The 21,222-nt window shown below is 35.3% G+C and overlaps 5 protein-coding genes across 7 annotated transcripts; 4 read left to right on the top strand and 1 right to left on the bottom strand.

The window, feature by feature from the left end:
• Nucleotides 1-382: 382 nt before the first annotated feature.
• LOC148303046 (NECAP-like protein CG9132) lies at nt 383-5,281 on the top strand. Of its 2 annotated transcripts, none has more exons than XM_088270673.1 (5): nt 383-502; nt 617-822; nt 1,996-2,219; nt 3,116-3,321; nt 3,402-5,281. In XM_088270673.1, the coding sequence occupies exons 1-5, from the start codon at nt 417-419 to the stop codon at nt 3,457-3,459; spliced, it is 780 nt and encodes a 259-aa protein (XP_088126799.1). In that variant the 5' UTR covers nt 383-416; the 3' UTR covers nt 3,460-5,281. The 2 variants fall into 2 exon arrangements, with proteins under 2 accessions (XP_088126799.1, XP_088126800.1); XM_088270674.1 differs by having other exon boundaries at nt 2,035-2,219.
• A 2,775-nt stretch (nt 5,282-8,056) lies between these two features.
• On the bottom strand, nt 8,057-12,312 carry LOC148303047 (corepressor of RBPJ and splicing regulator). The gene is made up of 5 exons (XM_088270634.1): nt 12,109-12,312; nt 11,624-11,718; nt 9,900-10,150; nt 8,923-9,184; nt 8,057-8,405 (listed from the first exon to the last, which is right to left on the bottom strand). The coding sequence occupies exons 1-5, from the start codon at nt 12,178-12,180 to the stop codon at nt 8,204-8,206; spliced, it is 882 nt and encodes a 293-aa protein (XP_088126760.1). The 5' UTR covers nt 12,181-12,312; the 3' UTR covers nt 8,057-8,203.
• An 81-nt stretch (nt 12,313-12,393) lies between these two features.
• Bap60 (Brahma-associated protein 60) lies at nt 12,394-17,539 on the top strand. Of its 2 annotated transcripts, none has more exons than XM_088270671.1 (10): nt 12,394-12,617; nt 12,930-13,213; nt 14,615-14,871; nt 15,163-15,245; nt 15,342-15,470; nt 15,567-15,733; nt 16,319-16,526; nt 16,648-16,743; nt 17,029-17,139; nt 17,227-17,539. In XM_088270671.1, the coding sequence occupies exons 1-10, from the start codon at nt 12,495-12,497 to the stop codon at nt 17,380-17,382; spliced, it is 1,614 nt and encodes a 537-aa protein (XP_088126797.1). In that variant the 5' UTR covers nt 12,394-12,494; the 3' UTR covers nt 17,383-17,539. The 2 variants fall into 2 exon arrangements, with proteins under 2 accessions (XP_088126797.1, XP_088126798.1); XM_088270672.1 differs by having other exon boundaries at nt 12,930-13,198.
• A 290-nt stretch (nt 17,540-17,829) lies between these two features.
• Nucleotides 17,830-19,745, top strand: Tcs6 (Threonyl-carbamoyl synthesis 6). Its single transcript, XM_088270640.1, has 3 exons — nt 17,830-17,957; nt 18,077-18,205; nt 18,785-19,745. The coding sequence occupies exons 1-3, from the start codon at nt 17,926-17,928 to the stop codon at nt 18,912-18,914; spliced, it is 291 nt and encodes a 96-aa protein (XP_088126766.1). The 5' UTR covers nt 17,830-17,925; the 3' UTR covers nt 18,915-19,745.
• Nucleotides 18,926-20,466, top strand: PIG-P (phosphatidylinositol glycan anchor biosynthesis class P). The gene has a single exon (XM_088270639.1). The coding sequence runs from the start codon at nt 18,926-18,928 to the stop codon at nt 19,412-19,414; it is 489 nt and encodes a 162-aa protein (XP_088126765.1). The 3' UTR covers nt 19,415-20,466.
• The last annotated feature ends 756 nt before the right edge of the window (nt 20,467-21,222 follow it).

Raw genomic sequence — 21,222 nt, forward strand, 5'->3', positions numbered from 1 at the left:
GGCCAAAAATTCCCTTTAATTGCCGGTCTTACCCATCGTAAACATTGATGGTCTGTTATCATTGTTCCGAAGCAAAATTCTTTTACAATTCGAAATAGTAAAATATATTTTTCTAAAGAAAGGTTAGGCTTTGAAGAAACCCGCCGTCATTTTATTATTATTTTTATTTTTTTGTCTGATAACGAACAAATGATCTGCGCGCCTAGAAGTGAAAATTTTTAAAAGAAAGAAAAAAACGATTTTTAATGTAATATTTTAAACACCCAGATTATGCAATATATCAATCTCATGAAATATGTAGCCGAATAAGACTAAGTAAGTACTTGAATTTAATTTTTTAATACTATTTCATCACCGTTGACAGCTCATGGCAGACAACAGCATTCAAGTAAAAAAAAAAGAAACTATATGTCAAAATGGACACGTATGAAAGTGTATTGCTTGTAAAACCAGAAGTTTTCGTGTTCAAAATACCCCCAAGGACTACTAATAGAGGATACAGGTAATGGAGAAAATGACTTTATTCATTTTTTCATATTTTAAGATAATCTGACACGTCGAGAATCAGTCAGTTAGGCTCAGCAAAACGCCCCTCGATTGATTTGTTTTGTTGTAGAGCTGCTGATTGGAACCTCCAAGAACCCCAATGGACCGGCCGAATGAGACTCATTTCTAAGGGAAATGAATGTTTCATAAAACTTGAAGACAAGGTTACCGGAGATCTTTTTGCCAAGTGTCCAATCGAGACGTACCCTGGGATAGCACTAGAGGCAGTCACAGATAGTTCGCGCTATTTTGTTTTGCGAATTCAAGATGACAATGGTAGGAATTTGGCTTCTTCAATTTAAAAAAATATATAATTAAAAATATGGGTATAATAACTGTATTATTGTGCTTAATTTTCCTTGTATCTGATGTGGAATTTTTATTTGATTAATTAAATCACTGAAAATGAGAACTTACTTATCAAAGATTAAATGTATAGCTCAAAATATTACTATGTCGTCCTACTTTTAATCAACTAGTGTGAATACACGATAATAAAAATAAAATTTGTCAAAGTACGTAGTAATTTATCAGTGTCAGTTTTGGTAATGGTTTTATAGAGTTCTGTATTTGTTAAATCGTTGCTGTCAGGGATTTCTGGACCTGTATTTTTTGACCTGATGAGTGTAGGATTATTTGACAGGCCAGACTTTATAGAATGTCTTCTTCTTCTTACTCAAAGTGTATGGGGCACTGCATCGTATCTACCCGCTGTTTTATGATATTGATTATATGAAGGCCAGACGGTCAGTCCTGCATCTCGGGTTATGTATTAAAAATACGTAGAAACTACAAATTTATTCCAGAAAAATCAAATGCTACATATATGAGTAACATAAAATAACCTTGTCAATATCATTTTAGATCTAGTGGTATATTTTGTAAAATATCACCCGCTACAATTAAACTTGAAAATGAAAATGTGTAGTTATTTATGGGGAAAAGAAAATTATTGAAATTATTTAACAAAAATAATGTTTAAATACAAAAGATTTTACTCACAAAGCTACTGTTTATCCGATCTAAACAGGGGGTAAATATTTTTTAATGTAAAATAAAATTTTACTAACCGGTATCACTTGCAGAGCGGAAAAGTATAACCGGCAGCTAAACTGTGCCAGATGATATTGTATTAAAACCTTCATACCTAAAGAGACAAAGGTCTCAAAACTTGTTTTGTTAATGATGCCTTATACTTATTATGTGTTCAGTATCTTAAATATGATTCCTTAATTTTAAAATATTTTAATAACCTATTTAGTGATTCCTGTGTGCCCCCTTTGAATTGATTCTTCTCTCTAGTATTCTCTCTACTCCTCTGTAGATTGTATGTTCTGGCAGTAGTGAGTACAGTATGGCTCATGTGCTGAGGATGACTTTTTCTTTAGAATCATCCTATTTGTGATATTGCGACAGAGGGGGAGACTAACCATCCACATTCCATTTAAGAAAATGCCAGATCGACTGAATTGTCGTTACGATCTACAGGCAGGACGGCTTTCATCGGCCTCGGGTTCGGGGATCGCTCCGACTCCTTCGACCTAAACGTGGCGCTGCAGGATCACTTCAAGTGGCTACGGAAGGAGAAGGAGGCCGAGACGGCGCCCCCCGTCCAAGGACAAGACTTCAGCTTCAAGGCGGGAGAGACCATCAAAATCAACATGAAGATAACCGTAAGCTGAGCATTTGTAAATCTAAAACTGAAATGTGATATCTTACTATGAAATCTTTATCTTCGTAAGACTTTTTATTACTATCTCAAGATAGATGAAGAAGTTGGGTATTTACAGGGCTTGAGACATGATCTGTCATTTACCATTCTAAGAATGAAATAAAATAAATCTCAATATCAATTGCTTGGTACCTGTATTTGTGAACAATGATTTGGACACACTCAAAATATTATGATTTATAATAATAAACTTTACAATAAGTATAATAAAATTGATATTTTTAGGCATTTCCCTAGTATATGAAATAATTCAGAAAATAATCTCAAATGCATTCGTAAAGGTCTCTGCTAACTTATTTTACTAACCACGATATCGCCTATGAAGCATATTGAAAATGTAAAGTGTGATGTCACTTGAAACATATATATGTATACACCTTTTCAAAATTTGAGTAAAATGGTTATCAGTCACGGGTAGAATAGTGAATGTGTAGTGTATGAAGTGATCAGTTAAACCACCCAACGACAGGTCCTGTAATTTCTCAAACTTCCATAATCCAATCTTTACTTATGTTACGTATATGATATGCAACTATCTTCTTATTTTCTTTATGAGCCCTCTGACCTCCACTGCTGGATATAGGCCTCTTCCCTTCTTTCCATTTCCTTCGGTTGGTTGCTGCTAACAGCCAGTTTTTACCCCCACAGCGACAACTATATTCTATGATAATACTTCCAACAATATTTTACACGGTCAACTGGTGATAGATTGTGCCATTGCTGTGTCATGAGTAGCCTTCCCCCTGGTTTCTGCGCTCTTCTCTTGAAACGATAGATGGTTTAGTGCTTGTTCTATTGTAATAAACCTCAACTCACAATCGAAAAGTAATTTTACAGAAAAAAGATGGATCCGAGGGCTCCAGTAAGTCCAAGTCTCGAGGAGGGCTCGGAGTGGGGGGTGCTGGCGGAGGGGGGCTCCTTCCGCCCCCCCCGGGAGCGCCGCGCATCCCTCCCCCCTCCCCGCAGCATTTGGCGCATGCGGCGCATGCGGCGCCCCCTTCCTCCTCACAGCCGGCTGATTGGGGAGACTACAACTCGGCCAGGTAAAGTGAAACATGCTGCTTTCTATAGACCTTTTGTTTTAAAACCTGACATGTGACTAAATTGACATTTTATATTCCAGCGGAGCTCCTGATGCTAATCCCGCAGCGGCAACAAACAGCAGTTGGGTTCAGTTCTGAGACAAGTAGGGTAGGATACATTATTCGCTAAGGACCTTCTCTAATAGCTTTAGTTGCCGTACATTCTTAACAAATATTATATATTGTAATGGCCGTACGAGGCATTAGCATCAAGACTGCACAGAGTGCATATATGTGTGTTGTTATAAGGAGATACTTACTATTTACTAAATTTAGATGTTATATTCAATATCAAACCGGTGCAATAATGCATTACCATTAACTAAAGATATTTCTGTTGGTGTATATAAATAATATCATTGTTGGATCGCTTTATGTATCGTCGTTAATGATTCATATCTTATAAAACGAATAGAGTAATTTAAAATAATATTTGGGGATAAAAAGATGGAGAAGTATTTTTCGGTAGTTGTTTGTGTGTAGCATAGAACTAGACTGTTCCAATGGTGATTTTTTAGTTGTAATATTGCTCACAGTTCCATCTCTTACAATTCTGTGTTCTCGCCGCTAACTCCCCTCGGAACTAGGGATTAGAGGTTAGTCTGATGACTTGAATAAGTTGCCCATGCGGATGCAGTACCGCAATGAATAACCCATAAAGTTAAAAGCCGCGTCGTATATACAAAATTATAATCAAACATATATCCCCTTTGGATGGGTGAAATTAATAACAATTATTTTCGTTAATGCGAGTATATACCTGTGTCCAACATTAGCTTCCCGCTAACTTTTTACCGTAACAGAATAATGTATTTCAAAATATAAACACTCGCACAAAAGATTAGCTTATTTCTCACCTAATTTCAGCATTTTTGCCAAATTACTTACATAAAGCGATGAAGCCCGGATGAATAAGACTTTAGTTAGAAATTGAAGTCATGTTCCATATTTGCGGTAGTGCAATTGCATCGACAATACTATTATTTATTTGTAAGTGTGGCTTAATGAATATTATATTAGTAATGTTAAGTTATAGTTTTATTAGTTTAGGGCCAAAATACCACATTACAATAATTCTTTTCCCAGTGAGTACCTCGGTAAATGTTTTCTATTGTTATTAATATAAATCAAAACACGATTTATGATTTTACTAAAAAATGCCCCGTTTGTGCACTGTTGAAAAAAAACTGACATCTTAAGTACATAAATATGGTGGATAAATTTGTTCCCAAATTTCACCTGGAATATGTCTTATTTGTTGTTTTTCAACACAGTTTGACAATGCCCTCAGAATGCGAACAGCTGTCACAAAAAATACAAAATTTAGTTGAATCGTAAATTTAATTTTGATTTATGCATATGTATTAATAATAATAGATCATGGAAGTTGACTATATTGTCACAAAATATTACGACTTTGTTAAATTTCCAAATTTGTTCATTTTGAAGCAAATAACTTAACCTGTCTAGTGGTGAGTGAGCAAAACTTTCTCACAGGAGTGAGAAATTTTGTTGGACGCATTTTGAGAAATCATTTATGGACTCGCCACACTGGCACCCATTCTCCTGGACAGGTGAAGGACAGTGGAATTGGCCCACTATGTTATAAACATGTACAATATACAAATGTAGAGACAAACTGTACTTTAATAAGTAACATGGATGAATTGAATACAATAATGGTAAGGTTTAGATGTTGATTTAGTCGTGCTATATAAATAGTAGTGATTCAAACTATGTTACTTACTCAACTTGTTGTCTGTGTTGTTCCATTTATTTCTTGTAAAAACATGCAGGATGAAGGTTTATCATACTTATTTTGAATTTAATAAAAAATGTATCCAAATCAAATATATCCACTACATATATTCTATCATGTTATAGTTCACATTCCAATAAAAAGTCTTTTGGTTTCTTTAAATCTTGTTTTATTTCTTTATTATAATTATTTGTGTATTTGGATGATTTTATTTTACACTGACACATATTTATATAAAGCGAGTTTATTATTTCTAGAAACTTACATTTGGAAAATTAAATTATTTCTGGAAAATTACATTTGGAAGCCCGAGGAAAACTTGGCACAATCAGGTATGTCAAATACTTGAAAGCGGTCGAGTTAAGAGTCGAAATAATCGTCGACTATGTATGAGGAGATGCATGAATGTGGAAGAGGCAAAGAATGTTTGCAAAGACAGAGTAGTATGGCGTTCTATTCTCTCTGCCTACCCCTACAGTGAAGGGGCGTGATGGTTAGATAGTCAAGTTAGAAAATTAAAAAGAATTGGCAAATTGGAAGGGTTCATGGAAAAAGATTTGTTTTCGAATAAGTATTTATTTGTTTGATAAATAGAAATACAATGTGACTCTTGATTTAGTGGTTATTGTCAACTTATTTTATAACAATATTGGGAACCCTATGCTGATTGTACTGTCAAATGGTTGATAGCAATTAGTAATGCGTAAAAATTAATTATGAACATATTGTGGGTATACTGGCAAAAAACGTTAACTCTAAAATCCCTGTTTGAATAATCCCAATTATTTAAAGCTTTTAGCCTGAATAAAATACCCACTATAAAACTTTAAGTAGAATTTACTTTTAAAACCTCATATATGTATACGGCATTTCAAACTACTTACTGTACTTTGCCAGTTTATAGAACGCTGAAAATTTTACAATATGCATCATTAAGTCAAAATTGCATATTTTCGAGTTAAGGTTTTTTGCCAGTACATCCACGATATATTATGTACGTAATTATAGAATCGTATGGATGTGGTCAGATCAACCAGAAAAAAGTGCTATAGATATGCTCATAACGGGTAGCCGTTTTAGTTATCTAATTGGGATGGTATCCGTTACTTCTCATTTTATATTTCTTTAAGTTTTTTATGTCAAATATAAAAAGGCTGTCTGTGTAATCCAGGATTTAGATCTTGCATACACCCAAATAAAAGGGGTCTGCGCCAAAAAAAAGCTTTCAATTGAGAATTGGAATTGATTGGATTGCCAACATAGACGGCTGTTGTGAACTCATGAACAACATGAGATTGATCATATGTCCAGGAGTTCTACAAATATGATCAAATCTAAAATTGAATTGAGTGAACTTCTTGTGAAAAAGTGCTAATTGCAGTTTTCGGATTAAATCGCTTGTTATTATTTTCAAATTACGACCTCTATTATCCGTGTAAATCAAGAGTCAAATAATTTTCCTTATATAAACCCTTTAAGTAAAAATATGCATATAATTTATAAAAATAAAACACAAACTTTGTAACCACTTTATTTTTTTTAAATACATTGCCCTCTTTGGGGCAAGACAAGACAAAATAAGGTATAGTTAAAATGTAACTTTGTTTAACAAAGCTACATTGTAATTACAAAATGGAAAATCACAAAGTTAGTGCTTCAAATATAAATGATAAAATAAGGTATTTGTCAAAACCGGTTATAGAAATATTACAAAATAGAAATGGTTAAAATCGTTCTATTGTTATCAAGTTTATAAAAATGTGCGACGTATTGTAAAAAAATGAATGTACATGTATTGCTAAAAATAATCCTATACTAGCGTCTCATAATTTAAAAACTATTTACAAAATATTTTTTAACTACATAAGTTTTTATAAAACAGCGAGTTTAAATGTTAATTTATTATATGCTCCACAATATCAACTTGTAGTCATTTGTTAATGGAGCTCCGCCATGGATTGTAGATGTGATTTATTTTCAAAATGGCTGGTAAAAACAAAAAAATGCATTTTGCCCATATATATTATATATACATATGTATTTATATATTCTTCCTACAGCTAGATAGCTACTCTAGATAGAGTGAAAAAAAGAAACAGTGGAGCGTCATGCAGTTTGCAAAACACATAGAATATATATATATATATATATATATATATATATATATATATATATATATATATATATATATATATATATATATATATATATATATATATATTATATATATATATATATATATATATATATATATATATATTATTATATATATATATATATATATATATATATATTATTATATATATATATATATATATATATATATATATATATATATATATATATATATATCCCAGCAGGCGCAAGGTACATCAATCGTAAATTAAAAATGTCAAATCCTTAGGAGACAAATATGTAAATTTTTACAAATATGTAACTAACTAACTATTTTAGCTCTAGCGTTCTAGTTATGTTCGGAAGTAAGAAAAATATTAAAATGTTAAACATATGTAGAAAGAGAAAACTTTATGACATTATTGAATTCATTACATCATGTTTACTTCTTTTACTCTGTACCTACTGATATATTACTTATTTTTGACATGGTTATGACTGTTTGCATAGTATTAACACTCGAGTTTAAACAGCATCCATACTGTCTAAGGTTCTAATGTTTTTAGAGGTATAGTGTAAAATTTAACAGACCGTAATCACCTATAACGTCTACATATTCGAAAAGACTGGTCTGGTTTTTATACTAGATTTACTATATGTTAGCCAAAATATCACAAAACCCAACTGCTTCGCTCGATTGCTAGCGGCAGTGGACACGACATCCGAAGGTCCCAGATTAAGCAGGTAGGCAATCCGCAGTACAAAGATTGATTTAATTATTTCATATCGTTGTTTTCGTTTCTTCTATATTAATAATTTATTCAATTGCTTTAATAATACAATAGCAATAATACATATATATAATTTAGTGCATCAAGCATCCAGATTCCCACAATATTGTGAATGTCAATATATTGGGGAGTTATTATTGCAATTAGTTTTATTATTATTTGTATGTTTTGGTCGTCGTTAATCTGAGTCATCGTGACGGTGTCTTCTCCTCCTTCTATCGCTGTCTCTCTCTCTCTCCTGCTTGTCTTCCTTCTTCTTCTTGCACTCCTTCCTTCTCTTGCGTTCCTTCTCGAGAGACTGGGGGGAACCCTCGCAAGAGCGGTGCTTCTTACTTTTCTTCTCTTTCTTCCCGCTCTTACGTTCCAACTTCTCCAGTTTCCTATAAAAAAAAATTAGCTCATTTTAAAATACAATGTCAAAAACTAAAAACAATTTCTTATTCGCATTCGATGGGATAGTTTCTGTACGAGTCTCATATCAATACCCGACGGTTCGTAGGACACTGAGAGGGTCAAAATAAATATAAAAGATTTTTCACTTTATCACCCTGGACCTGAAGTGAAGGGCTCATCACCTTGCTTCCATATAATCAACAGTTGAGTTAATGTTGGGTAGACTTGATGGAATGACCTACGCACAGTTATGTGTAAAGGTCAGAAGAAGAACCTATATTGTGGATAATGGAAGCTGAGACCTCGTGGACCTCAAAGGCAATAGTCTGCAACTAAACTATAAAGGCAGACACGAGGACACAAATTGTGAGCATACTGCAAAAACTGACCGAGTCAAACTATGCACTTGAAATATTTGAAAACTATAATTGATGGATAATTTTTTTTCCAAACTTTTGATATTTTTTCACAATATGCTAACGATATAAAGAAAATGAATAGTACTTGAGTAGTTTCTTCTTTTGTTTGTGCGAGAGTTGCGCCAGCAGGTCGGGTGGCTGCACGTCGGTCTCCGGGGCACGGTGCGTGACCTCGCGAGCGCCCAGCGGGATGGCCCCCGGGCGCAGCGCCAGCCCCGCCTCTGCCAGCCCGCGCACCAGCTCACAGGCCGCGCCCTCCGCCCCCCCCTCGCCGCCCTCCCCCGCGCGCCCCTCCGTCAGCGCGCGCGCCTCGCTCATGGACAGAGCGTACATGCTGCACTCCTTGTCTGAAACCATTATGAGCTTTATACTCCAATCTTCTGATGTGTGAGGGTCCCATATACATAAATAAGATGATGTTTAGAATACAAAGTATTTTTCATGAATAAAATAATGAAAAGCGGGAATGAATCGGCGAGCGTTATTCTTTTCATTTTTAAGATAAGATCATTTATAAAGTGTTAACAGATTGTAAATAATTCATTATTTTCTATTTAACAAAAACCCGAAATTGAAACTGGTTTAATGATGTTATTCTTCTTCTTATCGTCTGTAGTGGTCATGATCAAACAATATTTAGACGGACTATTTGGGACCACCTGCCATGCTCCGAGGTCTATCTCACATTTTAATTTAGATCCAAACTCTTTTAGTTTCTTTATCTGGTCAGTCTAGCGCATGGAACTGAAATAGTTTTTTATGCTTTTAAGCAATTGATAATTTATTCAATTATATTTTAAAGGAAAAACTACCACTTAACTAAGAAAGAAAAATGGTATAAATAAATATCGCAACTGGTAAGAGTAATCTCATAAAATGTCCACCGTATTGGCACAGTTTTGGTGGTTAATAGCATGATGAAAGATACCAATCCAGATATTAATCTAGACTGGAATATTTTTCATTTTTCTAGTCCATTAGGACTAGATTAATATATCACTTATCCTCCTGGGAACTGAACCCGGGACCTCCAGCATGGTAGCCAAATCGGGAAATAGTTACCTGTGTTGATATGTCCCCACTTGTGGCACTTGATGCAGCGCACGTTCCGCACAAGGATGCCGAAGGGCTGGTCGCGGATCTCGTTGTCCCCCTTGCAGTAGCTCTCACGCGGAGCATTGTACTTGCGCTGCCACTCGAACTTGTACTCGGGCTCGTTGTCCTCCCGCTCCCGCTCTTTCTTGGCCCCCGGCGGCGGCTCGTACATGAAGTTGACGCTCAGCTTGTCCTTGCTGTCCTTACTCAGCATCGCCCTGAAATCACACAACACGTTTCAAATAAAAGCTAAAAAGGATCCCGGCTGATATTAGTGGATGGGTCTAGCGGACATTTATGGGGCTATTTATTGGTCCATGTCTCATCAGACATGTCCAATCACTATTTATGAATTTTTATCTTCATAAACAACTTTAAAAATATATTTATCGTTAGTAAATTGGTGATGTCCTTCAACACATTGTTGGCTGGCGTTTTTTTCATCTACCCTGACCCTAATTATTATACTAATTAAGGGTCGTATACTAATCACAAGTAACCGCAAACTGAGCTACGATCTGTGCAATGTTTTTTGGCGCCACGCATTGTACTAAAAGTAAGCAAAAAGAATGCTTAAAAGCATCTCTCGCTCCCTACCAATCTCTCGCTTACTAACAGTAAGTTAAAGACGCTTTTAAGCGTTTCCTGAAAACAATGTGTTAATATCCAAAAGGACATGCCGACAAAGGCTATAAACTCCTCGAGATTATATTAAACCTTATGACTCCATCCTTTACAAACCAAACATTCTGTACAAATGTTCTAAATGCATTGAATAATCCAATTTTATTGATTGATTTAATCAATTTTTGTACTTTGCAACTGTGTAGCTAATTTTTTTGCAAGGCGAAAAAGCTGACATTAAAATAAATAAATTTAGTGGAATCGAAAAACGTGTCGATTGAAATAAATACATAATACCAACATATTACCAGAATAAAAAAAAATACTAAGTTATTTCATAACTATACAACAAGAGGATGTAGTTACATAAAACTAGAAAGAAAAGTGTACCCCAATGCAGAACTTCCTTATTATGTATAAAAAATCCAAATGTACAAAGCAATAAAATAATAAAAAACTAGCAAAATATGACTGCCTTTAAATAAACCGGTTTAAAATCATTATACAATCTTACTATGCCAAAATTATGTTTACCGGTTTAAAAACAAACAGAAAAACTTCAATACCAATTAGTTTATAAAAATATTTAGTTTTACTTAGTAAATACCACTATTTCTTAAAATCTACTGTGACACGTGTTTCGATGCATTCCGCATCATTTTCAAACACCGCATGTGAAGCTAGTTCCAAATTTTAGAGTTGGGTCCTTGGGACGTTGAAGGTCGAAACACGTGCCACAGTAGATTTTAAGAAATGTATTAGTATAGCGGTATTTACTAAAAGTAAAACTAAAAAAAATAAAATAAACATGGATAGATTTCACCAAAAAGTGATTGACGATTTAATTGATAAAATTATAAAAATCTTAACTGAAAAATTGATTAATGGGTTAATCAATGGAAATTCTATTGTCCTTATTTCCATCTCAACTTTACTTTTGGCATAGTGATTATTGACTGGATTAATTTGTTAAATTGACTTATTTATGCTGACGTGGCAGCTAAATGTGCTCAATGCTTACTTTTATTACAATAATTAAGGATTTTTGATAAACATTTTTTACTCACTTATTTTCATGGAGGTCTTGTTCCTTTTCATACTGCACTCTCAGTTCTTCTTGTTTCTTTTTGTATGCCTCAGTTTTCTGTTCAGCCATCCATACCTATTGTAATTGTTAACATTTGTTTAAGTTTCTTTACATTCCTTTGTACACATTTGGAACTGAGAGGTCATCTTTATATTCATATATACATATACGTTTGTATTCAATAAATAAATACTTTACTAATTAAATCAGATTCCTTAGGTAAATGTATGGAACGATGAGAAATAAGTGTGGTGTTCCTCTCTGCTTACCCCTATATGCAACGTAATGGTAGTAGTAAGAATATAAATAATAAAATTTAAAAAAAAAACAGAAAATAACAGTTCAATCATATCAAAGTGGTGGAAAATAATATTGATATTAACTATAGATGCAGGACTCCATATTATAAGCATATTAAAATAAAATTCGTGAAAATAATTAAATACGAAAGTATCTATAACTCACTCTTTTGAGATTGTCTCTCGAAGCAGGATGGAAAAACTTTTTACACATATAATTATTGAAGCCTTTTCCCATTTTGGAGAATTATAATTTTCACTTTTAAAAGTTACGACGTACTGATTTCGAAAACTATAATAACAAAAAATATCGATAGGCAAGATAGCTATCACGGGCAACTTCAATACGTCAAAAACAAGACGTAACCATAGGTTAATGTATAGATACGACTGGATACGACACACTTTTTTTACTGCAGGCAATAAAAATAGTTGATTTTCTATAATCTCTGGTTTTTAGACGCAACCATAGACAAGAAATGCTGTTTGTCAAGCCAAATTCATTGAATACAAATATGAATTTGTAATATTTTACTATTTTGCTTTATATAAATGGCACAACGCTTTCCGGGTGGAGGGCCTAGTCCGGGGCCCCCTGGCCCGATGCAACAACAGAGGTATAATCAGCCGCAAAATGCCGCAATCCCGCGACAGTATGCCGGTCCAAATTTTCCCGTAAGTGTTCAAACTTTGTTTATTCGCGTTATTTAGATACAAATAATTACTTATGAGGATTAATTGAATATTAAAATGACTATTTTATGCAGAAATATTAAAGTATTAATTCAATTACAATTTTAGTTCGTGAAATATGATTATGAAAACGTCAGATTTATGTAGCGCTACCTGTCATTAGCACACTAGTCGAGCGTCTGTGAATAATGTTCAAATTCCAGTTTATCGTCTCATTTACTAATTCTGCGGGTAATTCTCATTGTTTTTCGTAAATTGTTCGTAATTTAACTTACAAAACCGTATTGTCTCCAGCCTCAGCGTAGCGGGTTCACCCCACCCCCGTCGATGGGCGGTCCCGGAGGCGGCGGCCCCACGCCGTTAGCCGGGCTCATGCAACGCCCCGCGCAGCAGGGCTACCAGGGCGGGCCGCCACCGCAGGGCTACCAGGGTGGTCCCCCGCCGCAAGGGTACCAGGGCGGCCCGCCCCTACGCGGGGGCCCCGTGCCCCCCTCCCCGCAGTCAGGTGGTAAGAGGCCCCCCCCTGACACAAGGGGGGGCCCTATGCAGCAGCCCACCAAACCGTATGTCTACGCTTAGTATGTGTTCGGTTTGCTTTTTTTACTATTTTTATTTACGCTTTAGTTACGCACAGTGCCGCTTTTTTTATTCATTTATCAAACTTAATTGTGATTTTCCTTTTCATTATAGTCAAATTAAAATATTCTGACAGTGCCTTCTGTATTGTTCGAGTCTCTTTTGCAAAATCTAATTACCTAAATTACCCAAAATCAATTCCTTAAATGCAAATGCTTTTAATATAAATTTCAATTGATTTTTGTTCACCTTGCAATTTGAAAATTCAGTGCGGTTGTGAATTTTTTACTCATGATTTCCCGAGAGGTCAGGACCCATTGTTTGGGTCCTGGCGACACTGATTAAGTCTTAAGTGTTTATGTTTGATGTCTCTCAGTAATTCTAAGACTGAAGAAAAGCGGGGCTGCGTGGTGTTATACTTATTAGCTGTAAGCTTGCGCCGACTTGTAGAGTCGCCTTTAGGCATTCTATAAATACTAACTTTACTGCGGTTAGTTTTTCATAATAAAATTTAGTTTTCTTTTAATTATTCAGATATGGCTGTTAAATTAAAAATATTTATTTGCGATAGCTATTAGATATATTTAGACACGCATTAAATTAATTCTAACGCATTCTTGTTTAGGCATGTTGCTTGTAAGAATGCTATTGAACTTAACACAATAACCGTAGAATTCTGAATTACTTCAACAGTCAGTAGAGTAGAGGTCAGTCAACATTATTTTTATAAATTCATCTGAGATTAAAAAAAAAAATTATAAACATCGCCTAACTTCATTATGTAAAGAGGTCAAAAATATTATAGCAATATTAATTCATTATCGTATATGCGTATCTTGCTCCAAAATATAAATCTGAAACTTTCTGATATGTGGTCAAGAGCTCTGTACCTTGAGCTATACAGTCTAGTATTGTAATAATGAAACAGTACTTTACTGCAGCACATATTAACTTTACAATCCTCTATTATGTCCTATATTGACATATCGTCTTCATTAAATACATATTCTTTCTCTGACTTTCTTCTGAATACCGAATGGAGTATTATAGTTACCACAAATTACACCTAAGTAAACTGGTCAGTTTTACACCTCACCTGAGGTGTAAATTAGTCCTATGTATTTATATTCTGGTTGGGGGTTAGTGTAAGGCTCCTGAAGTCACTGACCGGTATAGATCTACTGTGATGGGAAACTACTTGTTTATTAACAATAACTAAATGTTGGAAAGCGAGATCATACCAGACCAAGATCTTGTACGGGGTAGCCAAACCCATCGACCATTACACAACGGAAGCAGCAACTGGGATGTATTAATATTGCTATAATTATTATCCTCTCTTAATTCAATATCAGCCAATGTTTGCAGCGTGTTATTGAAAATATTTGCCTTGTTTGGTTTAGTGATTTCCAGCATCCCGTCCCGCCCAAGAAGAAGAAGAAGCTAGCAGACAAGATCCTCCCGCAGAAGGTGCGCGATCTGGTCCCCGAATCGCAGGCCTACATGGACCTGCTGGCCTTTGAGAGGAAGCTCGATGCCACCATCATGCGCAAGCGCCTCGACATCCAGGAGGCACTGAAGAGGCCGATGAAACAGAAGAGGAAACTGAGAATATTCATCTCCAACACCTTCTATCCGGGGAAAGAAAATGCCTCCGAAGGTAGCCTCCGTAATTTATATAGTTTATGTAGAGTAATTAATATAGTAAAGTCTCTGTTATTCAACACCTGACAAGTCCGATACGACACTCGGCAAGTGAAGAAAAAATACATTCCGTTGGTTCATATATGTGATTGATCAATATTACAGTAAAATTGTTATCATGTGTACTTAATATATTCACCATTTAGTGAATGAATTGAATCCGAGACCTTCGTGGGAGCAAGATAGGATGACCACCACACGGCAGAGACAGACATTTTATACTTTCAATTAACTTTTTATCACTCAGGAGTTGGAGAAGGCTCTGTCGCTTCCTGGGAACTGAGGGTGGAAGGCCGGCTTCTCGAGGATTCAAAAAGTGACCCAAATAAGGTATGTGTAAATATGTTAGATGTTCATTATTTAATTTGATTGTTTTATGAAAAGTAAAAAACGGAGAATAATGGATACATGTTTTAAATATTTCAGGTGAAGCGAAAATTCTCGTCCTTTTTCAAGTCTCTGGTGATTGAACTGGACAAAGAATTGTACGGACCTGACAACCATTTAGTGGAATGGCATCGCACCCTCACCACTCAGGAAACTGATGGATTCCAGGTACATCACTACTCCAGATATTCTTATTTTCTGATACAGCATGCTCGTACAGAGGACTCGTGGTCTCTTGGTATTAATGATATTATTTTGTCTCAGGTGAAGCGTCCCGGAGACAAGAACGTCCGCTGCACCATCCTCCTGCTGCTGGACTACCAGCCGCTGCAGTTCAAGTTGGACCAGCGGTTGGCTCGACTGCTCGGAGTGCACACGCAAACCCGACCGGTCATTATTTCCGCCCTCTGGCAGTACATCAAAACTCACAAGTATGACTTTTCTTCCATCGTAACATGCTTTAATTTACAATAGTTTACAATCACAAGATACATAACACTGATTTGTAACAGTGTGCCATTCAAAATTCATGATATTTCAGGAGACACATTTCAAGTGCTATAATTTTGATATAAATCATGTTACTATATTAATTTTTATTATTAGAATTTAATGGAAAGATTTACCAAGTAACTATGTACATATATACATTATTTTAAAACTAGAAATATGAACAAAAAAATGCTAGAAATTATGAAAAATGAAAGGCAGCGAAGCGAAATAAGCTAATAGAAATGTCACATATAATTATGTATTGTAAGAGTTATTGTACATTAAGTCCTGAAAAGGAGAAGATGGACATGGTTGGGAATGCTCACTGAGAGCATAACCCCTCATGTCTCTTGTTCCATCCCTGAGAATTTCAACGCCCCAACGACCATTCACCGACTGTACTCAGTAGAACTTCAGGATGCTGGACAGAAATGGCAAATGACAGGATGGCTTGGAGGCTTGTGATGGCCGTAACAAAAAGTTTGATTGGTACATAATATTAATATAAAAACTACTAATTGCAGATTGCAAGATGCTCACGAGCGAGAATACATTGTTTGTGACAAGTATCTGGAACAGATATTCGGGTGCCAGCGCATGAAGTTCGCAGAGATTCCGCAACGCCTTAACCCGCTCCTGCATCCCCCCGACCCCATCGTCATCAACCACGTCATCTCCGTGGAAGGCGGAGCTGAGGCCAAGCAGACTGCCTGTTATGACATTGATGTTGAGGTACAAATTAATAATTTAGATTTGTAAATTTAAAACCATTTTGTTCATTTTGAACATGCAATGCCTTCAATTTATTATACATATATGTATCAAATATTAAATATTTGTATCTGTTGTTCAGGTTGATGACACCCTCAAGGCTCAGATGAACAACTTCCTGATGAGTACTGCCAGTCAGCAGGAGATACAAGGCCTGGACACCAAGATACATGAAACGGTGAGATCAACTCCGTTTATAAAATACCGATAACCAAAAAATATATAATCTAATTTTTTTGAATTTTAGTACACAAAATCGCATTTCATCAGATTACGATTTTTATGAATATGCTGTGAATTGTTAGGACTATGGTGGTACTCACTCATGTGGTCTGAAAAATTAGTAAATAGTGACATATTAGGAAATAACGACGCACAGCATAACCCGGGAAAATGCCAATAATGCAATATGTACATTTTTATTTTTAAAAGGAAAATAAGTTAAACTGTGTTTGTTTTTCAGGTGGACACAATAAATCAACTAAAAACAAATCGAGAATTCTTTCTCAGTTTTGCAAAGGATCCCCAACAGTTTATACAGAAGTGGGTTGTCAGCCAGACTAGAGACCTCAAAGTAAAGAGATTTTTCAAATATATTTTTATTTCTCTCTTTTATTGAGATTCTTGTATAAATGAATAATAATTTAATTTAATTTTGCAGACAATGACTGACGTGGTTGGCAATCCGGAAGAAGAGCGCCGCGCCGCCTTCTACCAGCAGGCGTGGGCTCCCGAGGGAGTGGCCCGCTACTTCCATTCCAAACTCCAACAGAGAAGGAATGAGATTGACTCTGCTCTCACGAACCGAAACCCATAAACCTCCATTCTCTTCATGTTCTTTTGACAGTTGGAATTTAAATAAAACAAATTCATGGATATTTTCAACTATCTATTATTTTTTATTATAGTTTATAAATAAATATTACGCTAGATTAATATTGGGTGTCAATAAAAGAAAACTTTTTACTCTGGTATCACGAGTTTTTATTTAAAATATGAGTTTTATCCAAGTATGTTTTCTACACTAGACATGCATAGTTGACATTCTATCTTTTACCACCTATCACTGCAAGAGAGAAGACGATCGATTCTGGAAGAAGTGGAGCTGAGACATAAGTAATAAATGCGAGAACAATAAACACTTTTTAAGTAAATACCTGTGTGCGCATCATTACTATAGGTTAGCTAGGAAATGTTTAACAACATAATAATTGTATTTGTCTATGGTTTCTAGATCTGTTTTTATATGGTCATACTAGCTGTCATTGTCATGTTTAAAAGAGGTTATCTTGCGTTGGGTTGCGACGATTTGCAAAAACATATTTTGATATAACATTACAATACAAGACTATACATTGTAATGGAAGTATCCCAACCATCACTTTATAAATTGTATCCTTTGAAATCTATTTTAATGTACTTTTTTATGTATGAAATTTTTGTTTTGCTTGATTACAAGCATACAAAAATGTTTTTGTTTTAAATATAACACCTTAACATCATGTATCCAGACTTGTGGAAGTTCCTTTTCCAACAAACCGATACGCGCAAATAATATACGATGTACTGAGAGTTAATCCTGAACCCAAGAGAAGCAAAGTGACCAAAAATCTTACAATAGAAAATAACATTTTAAAAGCGTAAGCCTTCATTACACTTTCGGCATTTCTAAAATATATAATCAAAAGTCTTTACTCTTCCCGATAACTTTCGTTATTTGTGTATATTTTTTCAAAGGATGCGATGATTAAAATTCTAATATTTAAGCATCAATTATTCTTCATTATCAAACTAAATTTGTTTACGTCTAGTCGTTACTGTCTACAGAACCATCTATAACATTTTAGAAGGCATATTGAAGAACATAGCCTTAAATATTTAGTAATTATATTCAAATGTTTGCCTCCGCACTGCGGTGGTTAGTAAGTTAGTAATGTAAGAAGTTCTGAGTTTGATTTCTTCACTTGAATGTTTTGGACCGGTACCCAATGTGTTTGTGTCATTAACAACCGAGTCAACACAACGCACCATTAGTCGCGGACAAGGGTCATAGAATAATATGTACATTATATTTTATCATCATCTTTTATTTATCTCCTAAGAACTAACCTAAAAACACACGAGACTTTTTAATTAAAAAGCTTATGTTTTGTAAATAGTTTTTTATTTATCATGTATGTACACATCCCTAATTTTAATTAAAATTGATACCTTTTCAGTCAGTTCTTCAGCTTCGAATTAAAGAACCTTCGGGTCGGGATAAACTCATTCTTCGAGCATATGTTGCTCGCTGCGGAAACTATCCACAGCTTCGGACCGCCTGTCGGCGAAGACTACTCGCATTACTAATCCTCATCACCATGCCGGAGCACACCCCCGCACCGACTCCGGCGAGATCCATCTACGGCTTCGTCATGTTCCTGGCTTTCCGGACTATGTTTGTGATCTACGTGGGCTGGGCCGTCATCCCCGACAAATGGCTGAACATGCTGAATATCTATTACTACCCTCAGAAATACTGGGCCGTGGCCGTTCCCATCCAAGTCCTGGTAGCCATTGCCTTCTTCGCATTCCTCATCTACCCGGGACTAAATCTCTCCATGACTCCCCATGTGGACGACATGAGAACTGTCACGGATAACTTTGCATTGAAAAGGAACGCTCCCAATTCGGATGATGCACCCGGGACATGGTGCGACTGTAAAGACAAAAGGAAGTGCGGCTTGAGAAACAATTGCTCCCAAAATGAAATCAGAGAAAATACCAGAATACCTCACGTGGAAGACTTGGATATTATAGATGTTTGCAAACAACTTTATTCTAAACAAAGTGGCACATTCAGTGGATAGGCTATAAAGCCTTAAACTCTATCGATATCTGTTCACCTTGCTACCGAAACTAGCGTTTAAGTAGTGTGTGGCTACAGAAAAATAGCACCTACTTATCTATCAGCGAATATCTCATTAGATGTGCCTAGCAGATATTTATCTGGTAACTAATGAATTTATGGGCGCACATTAACCCATCGGCATATCAGCCGCCAACCTTTGGCGGTAGGTGTCTTTTTACATTTGCAAATCAGCCGCCGTTTAAGCCACACCCCCATTCGTTGTAGTTCATATTATAAAGATACTTTCGTGTGATATCTACAAATCAGTAAAGAAACCTTTTTTTAATGCATTATTTCTTTTAATTTTAATACAAATTTATTGACAACACTTGACCAAAGATGTCCCTGTAAGGATAGAATTATCCTTTTGATTGAAATGTCAACTAAAATCACTGAGAAATAAAAAAATTGTACATCCCAAGAGTAATGTTTTATGGAGTTATTTTTTCAAGTTTTCATGTTAATTTATCACATTTCTGATCTAGATACACGATAAAATACGTGCATAATAGTTACATGTACCATATTTATTGGTAAAACAGTAAAAGTTGTAATTATATGAGATAGTTTATTTTTATAACTCGGTTGAATTTGAACACCGCAGCCACGCGCTCGGCCTCATTGGTCGGCTGTTGGACCGCGCACTAAACATCAAATGTTTAGTGCGCGGTACCTTTTTCTGCATTAAAGATTATTTCTATGTTTTTTCAGGTGTAAAATATTAGCGTCCCCTTGTTTGACAACCCGTATCACCTCCCCTCCGGGCGGGGCAACTTTCTTACTTGCGGGGATACAATCAATTAGTGTCTTTAAATACATGTTTTGAAAAAAAAACTGATATGCGGATGGGTTAATAATTACGCCAAAGAAGTGTCGGTGCAATTTTATTTTGTGTGATTATCCCACCCACCAAAGGAGTAAATATCTCCTTTTGGAATCAGTATTTTTTATTTTATTACTACTGTACACATATTATACCTACAACAAAATAAAATGATGCAATACATTCTTTATATTTGTTGTCATTCAAACAAAACTGAAATATTTCATTTGGTGGTCTCATGAATAAATGGTGTGGTATTTGATAAATGCACCATATAACTATTGTATAAAAATTACTAAATTAATGCTTTGAAAGAAAACAATATTTGGAATTAAGTACATTCTAATTAGAGAAGTTGATACTGTATATAATTATAATATATTCTAATTTGACAAGTTGATACTGTATTTATATACATTATTTATGACATTATTGTCACCGTGGCTGTTTAACCTATGCATGGATAATTGCATGAGAATTTAAAGATTTAAATGTTGGAGCTAGAATGAATAATTTGACTGTCTGTTGCCTTTTGTATGCTGACAATGCTGTTCCTCTTGCCGATAGCAGAGAAAACCTGCAGGCGTCGGTGACAAAAATATATAATGTGTGCAAGGAAGGTGATTTATTGATGAATGTTAGCAAATCCAAGTTTATGGTTTTTGAAAGAGATAAATGTAGATCTGAGTGTGAAATATTGGTAAATGGAGAGATTTTGGAGCAGGTAAATGATTTCGTATATTTGGGTAGTATGTTTTCTAGGGATGGAAAGATTGATAAAGACATAGAAAGGAGAGTGAATGCTGGGAACAAAGTGAATGGTGCACTGAAATCAGTTATAGCTAATAAAGACCCATCAGCGAAAGCTAAACTGGCAGTACACAACGGAGTTCTGGTTCCAACCCTTATGTATGGAAGCGAAGCATGGAGTTGGCAAAAAAAGG

The sequence above is a fragment of the Brachycentrus maculatus genome, unplaced genomic scaffold (assembly GCF_059751285.1).
Source record: "Brachycentrus maculatus isolate JH-2025_06_01 unplaced genomic scaffold, ASM5975128v1 h1tg000388l, whole genome shotgun sequence".
In the NCBI taxonomy this organism is placed as follows: Eukaryota; Metazoa; Arthropoda; class Insecta; order Trichoptera; family Brachycentridae; genus Brachycentrus; species Brachycentrus maculatus.

Coding starts and splice junctions, on each gene's coding strand:
- PIG-P (XM_088270639.1), top strand. CDS start 18,926: ATGCCGGAGCACACCCCCGCACCGACTCCGGCGAGATCCATCTACGGC.
- Bap60 (XM_088270671.1), top strand. CDS start 12,495: ATGGCACAACGCTTTCCGGGTGGAGGGCCTAGTCCGGGGCCCCCTGGC. Junction 12,618..12,929: donor ATGCCGGTCCAAATTTTCCC/GTAAGTGTTCAA, acceptor TATTGTCTCCAG/CCTCAGCGTAGCGGGTTCAC. Junction 13,214..14,614: donor AAACCGTATGTCTACGCTTA/GTATGTGTTCGG, acceptor TGTTTGGTTTAG/TGATTTCCAGCATCCCGTCC.
- LOC148303046 (XM_088270673.1), top strand. CDS start 417: ATGGACACGTATGAAAGTGTATTGCTTGTAAAACCAGAAGTTTTCGTG. Junction 2,220..3,115: donor AAATCAACATGAAGATAACC/GTAAGCTGAGCA, acceptor GTAATTTTACAG/AAAAAAGATGGATCCGAGGG. Junction 3,322..3,401: donor GGAGACTACAACTCGGCCAG/GTAAAGTGAAAC, acceptor TTTATATTCCAG/CGGAGCTCCTGATGCTAATC.
- Tcs6 (XM_088270640.1), top strand. CDS start 17,926: ATGGAAGTATCCCAACCATCACTTTATAAATT. Junction 17,958..18,076: donor CAACCATCACTTTATAAATT/GTATCCTTTGAA, acceptor TCATGTATCCAG/ACTTGTGGAAGTTCCTTTTC. Junction 18,206..18,784: donor GAAAATAACATTTTAAAAGC/GTAAGCCTTCAT, acceptor ATACCTTTTCAG/TCAGTTCTTCAGCTTCGAAT.
- LOC148303047 (XM_088270634.1), bottom strand. CDS start 12,180: ATGGGAAAAGGCTTCAATAATTATATGTGTAAAAAGTTTTTCCATCCT. Junction 11,719..12,108: donor CGAGAGACAATCTCAAAAGA/GTGAGTTATAGA, acceptor CAATTACAATAG/GTATGGATGGCTGAACAGAA. Junction 9,185..9,899: donor GTGGGGACATATCAACACAG/GTAACTATTTCC, acceptor TAATGGTTTCAG/ACAAGGAGTGCAGCATGTAC.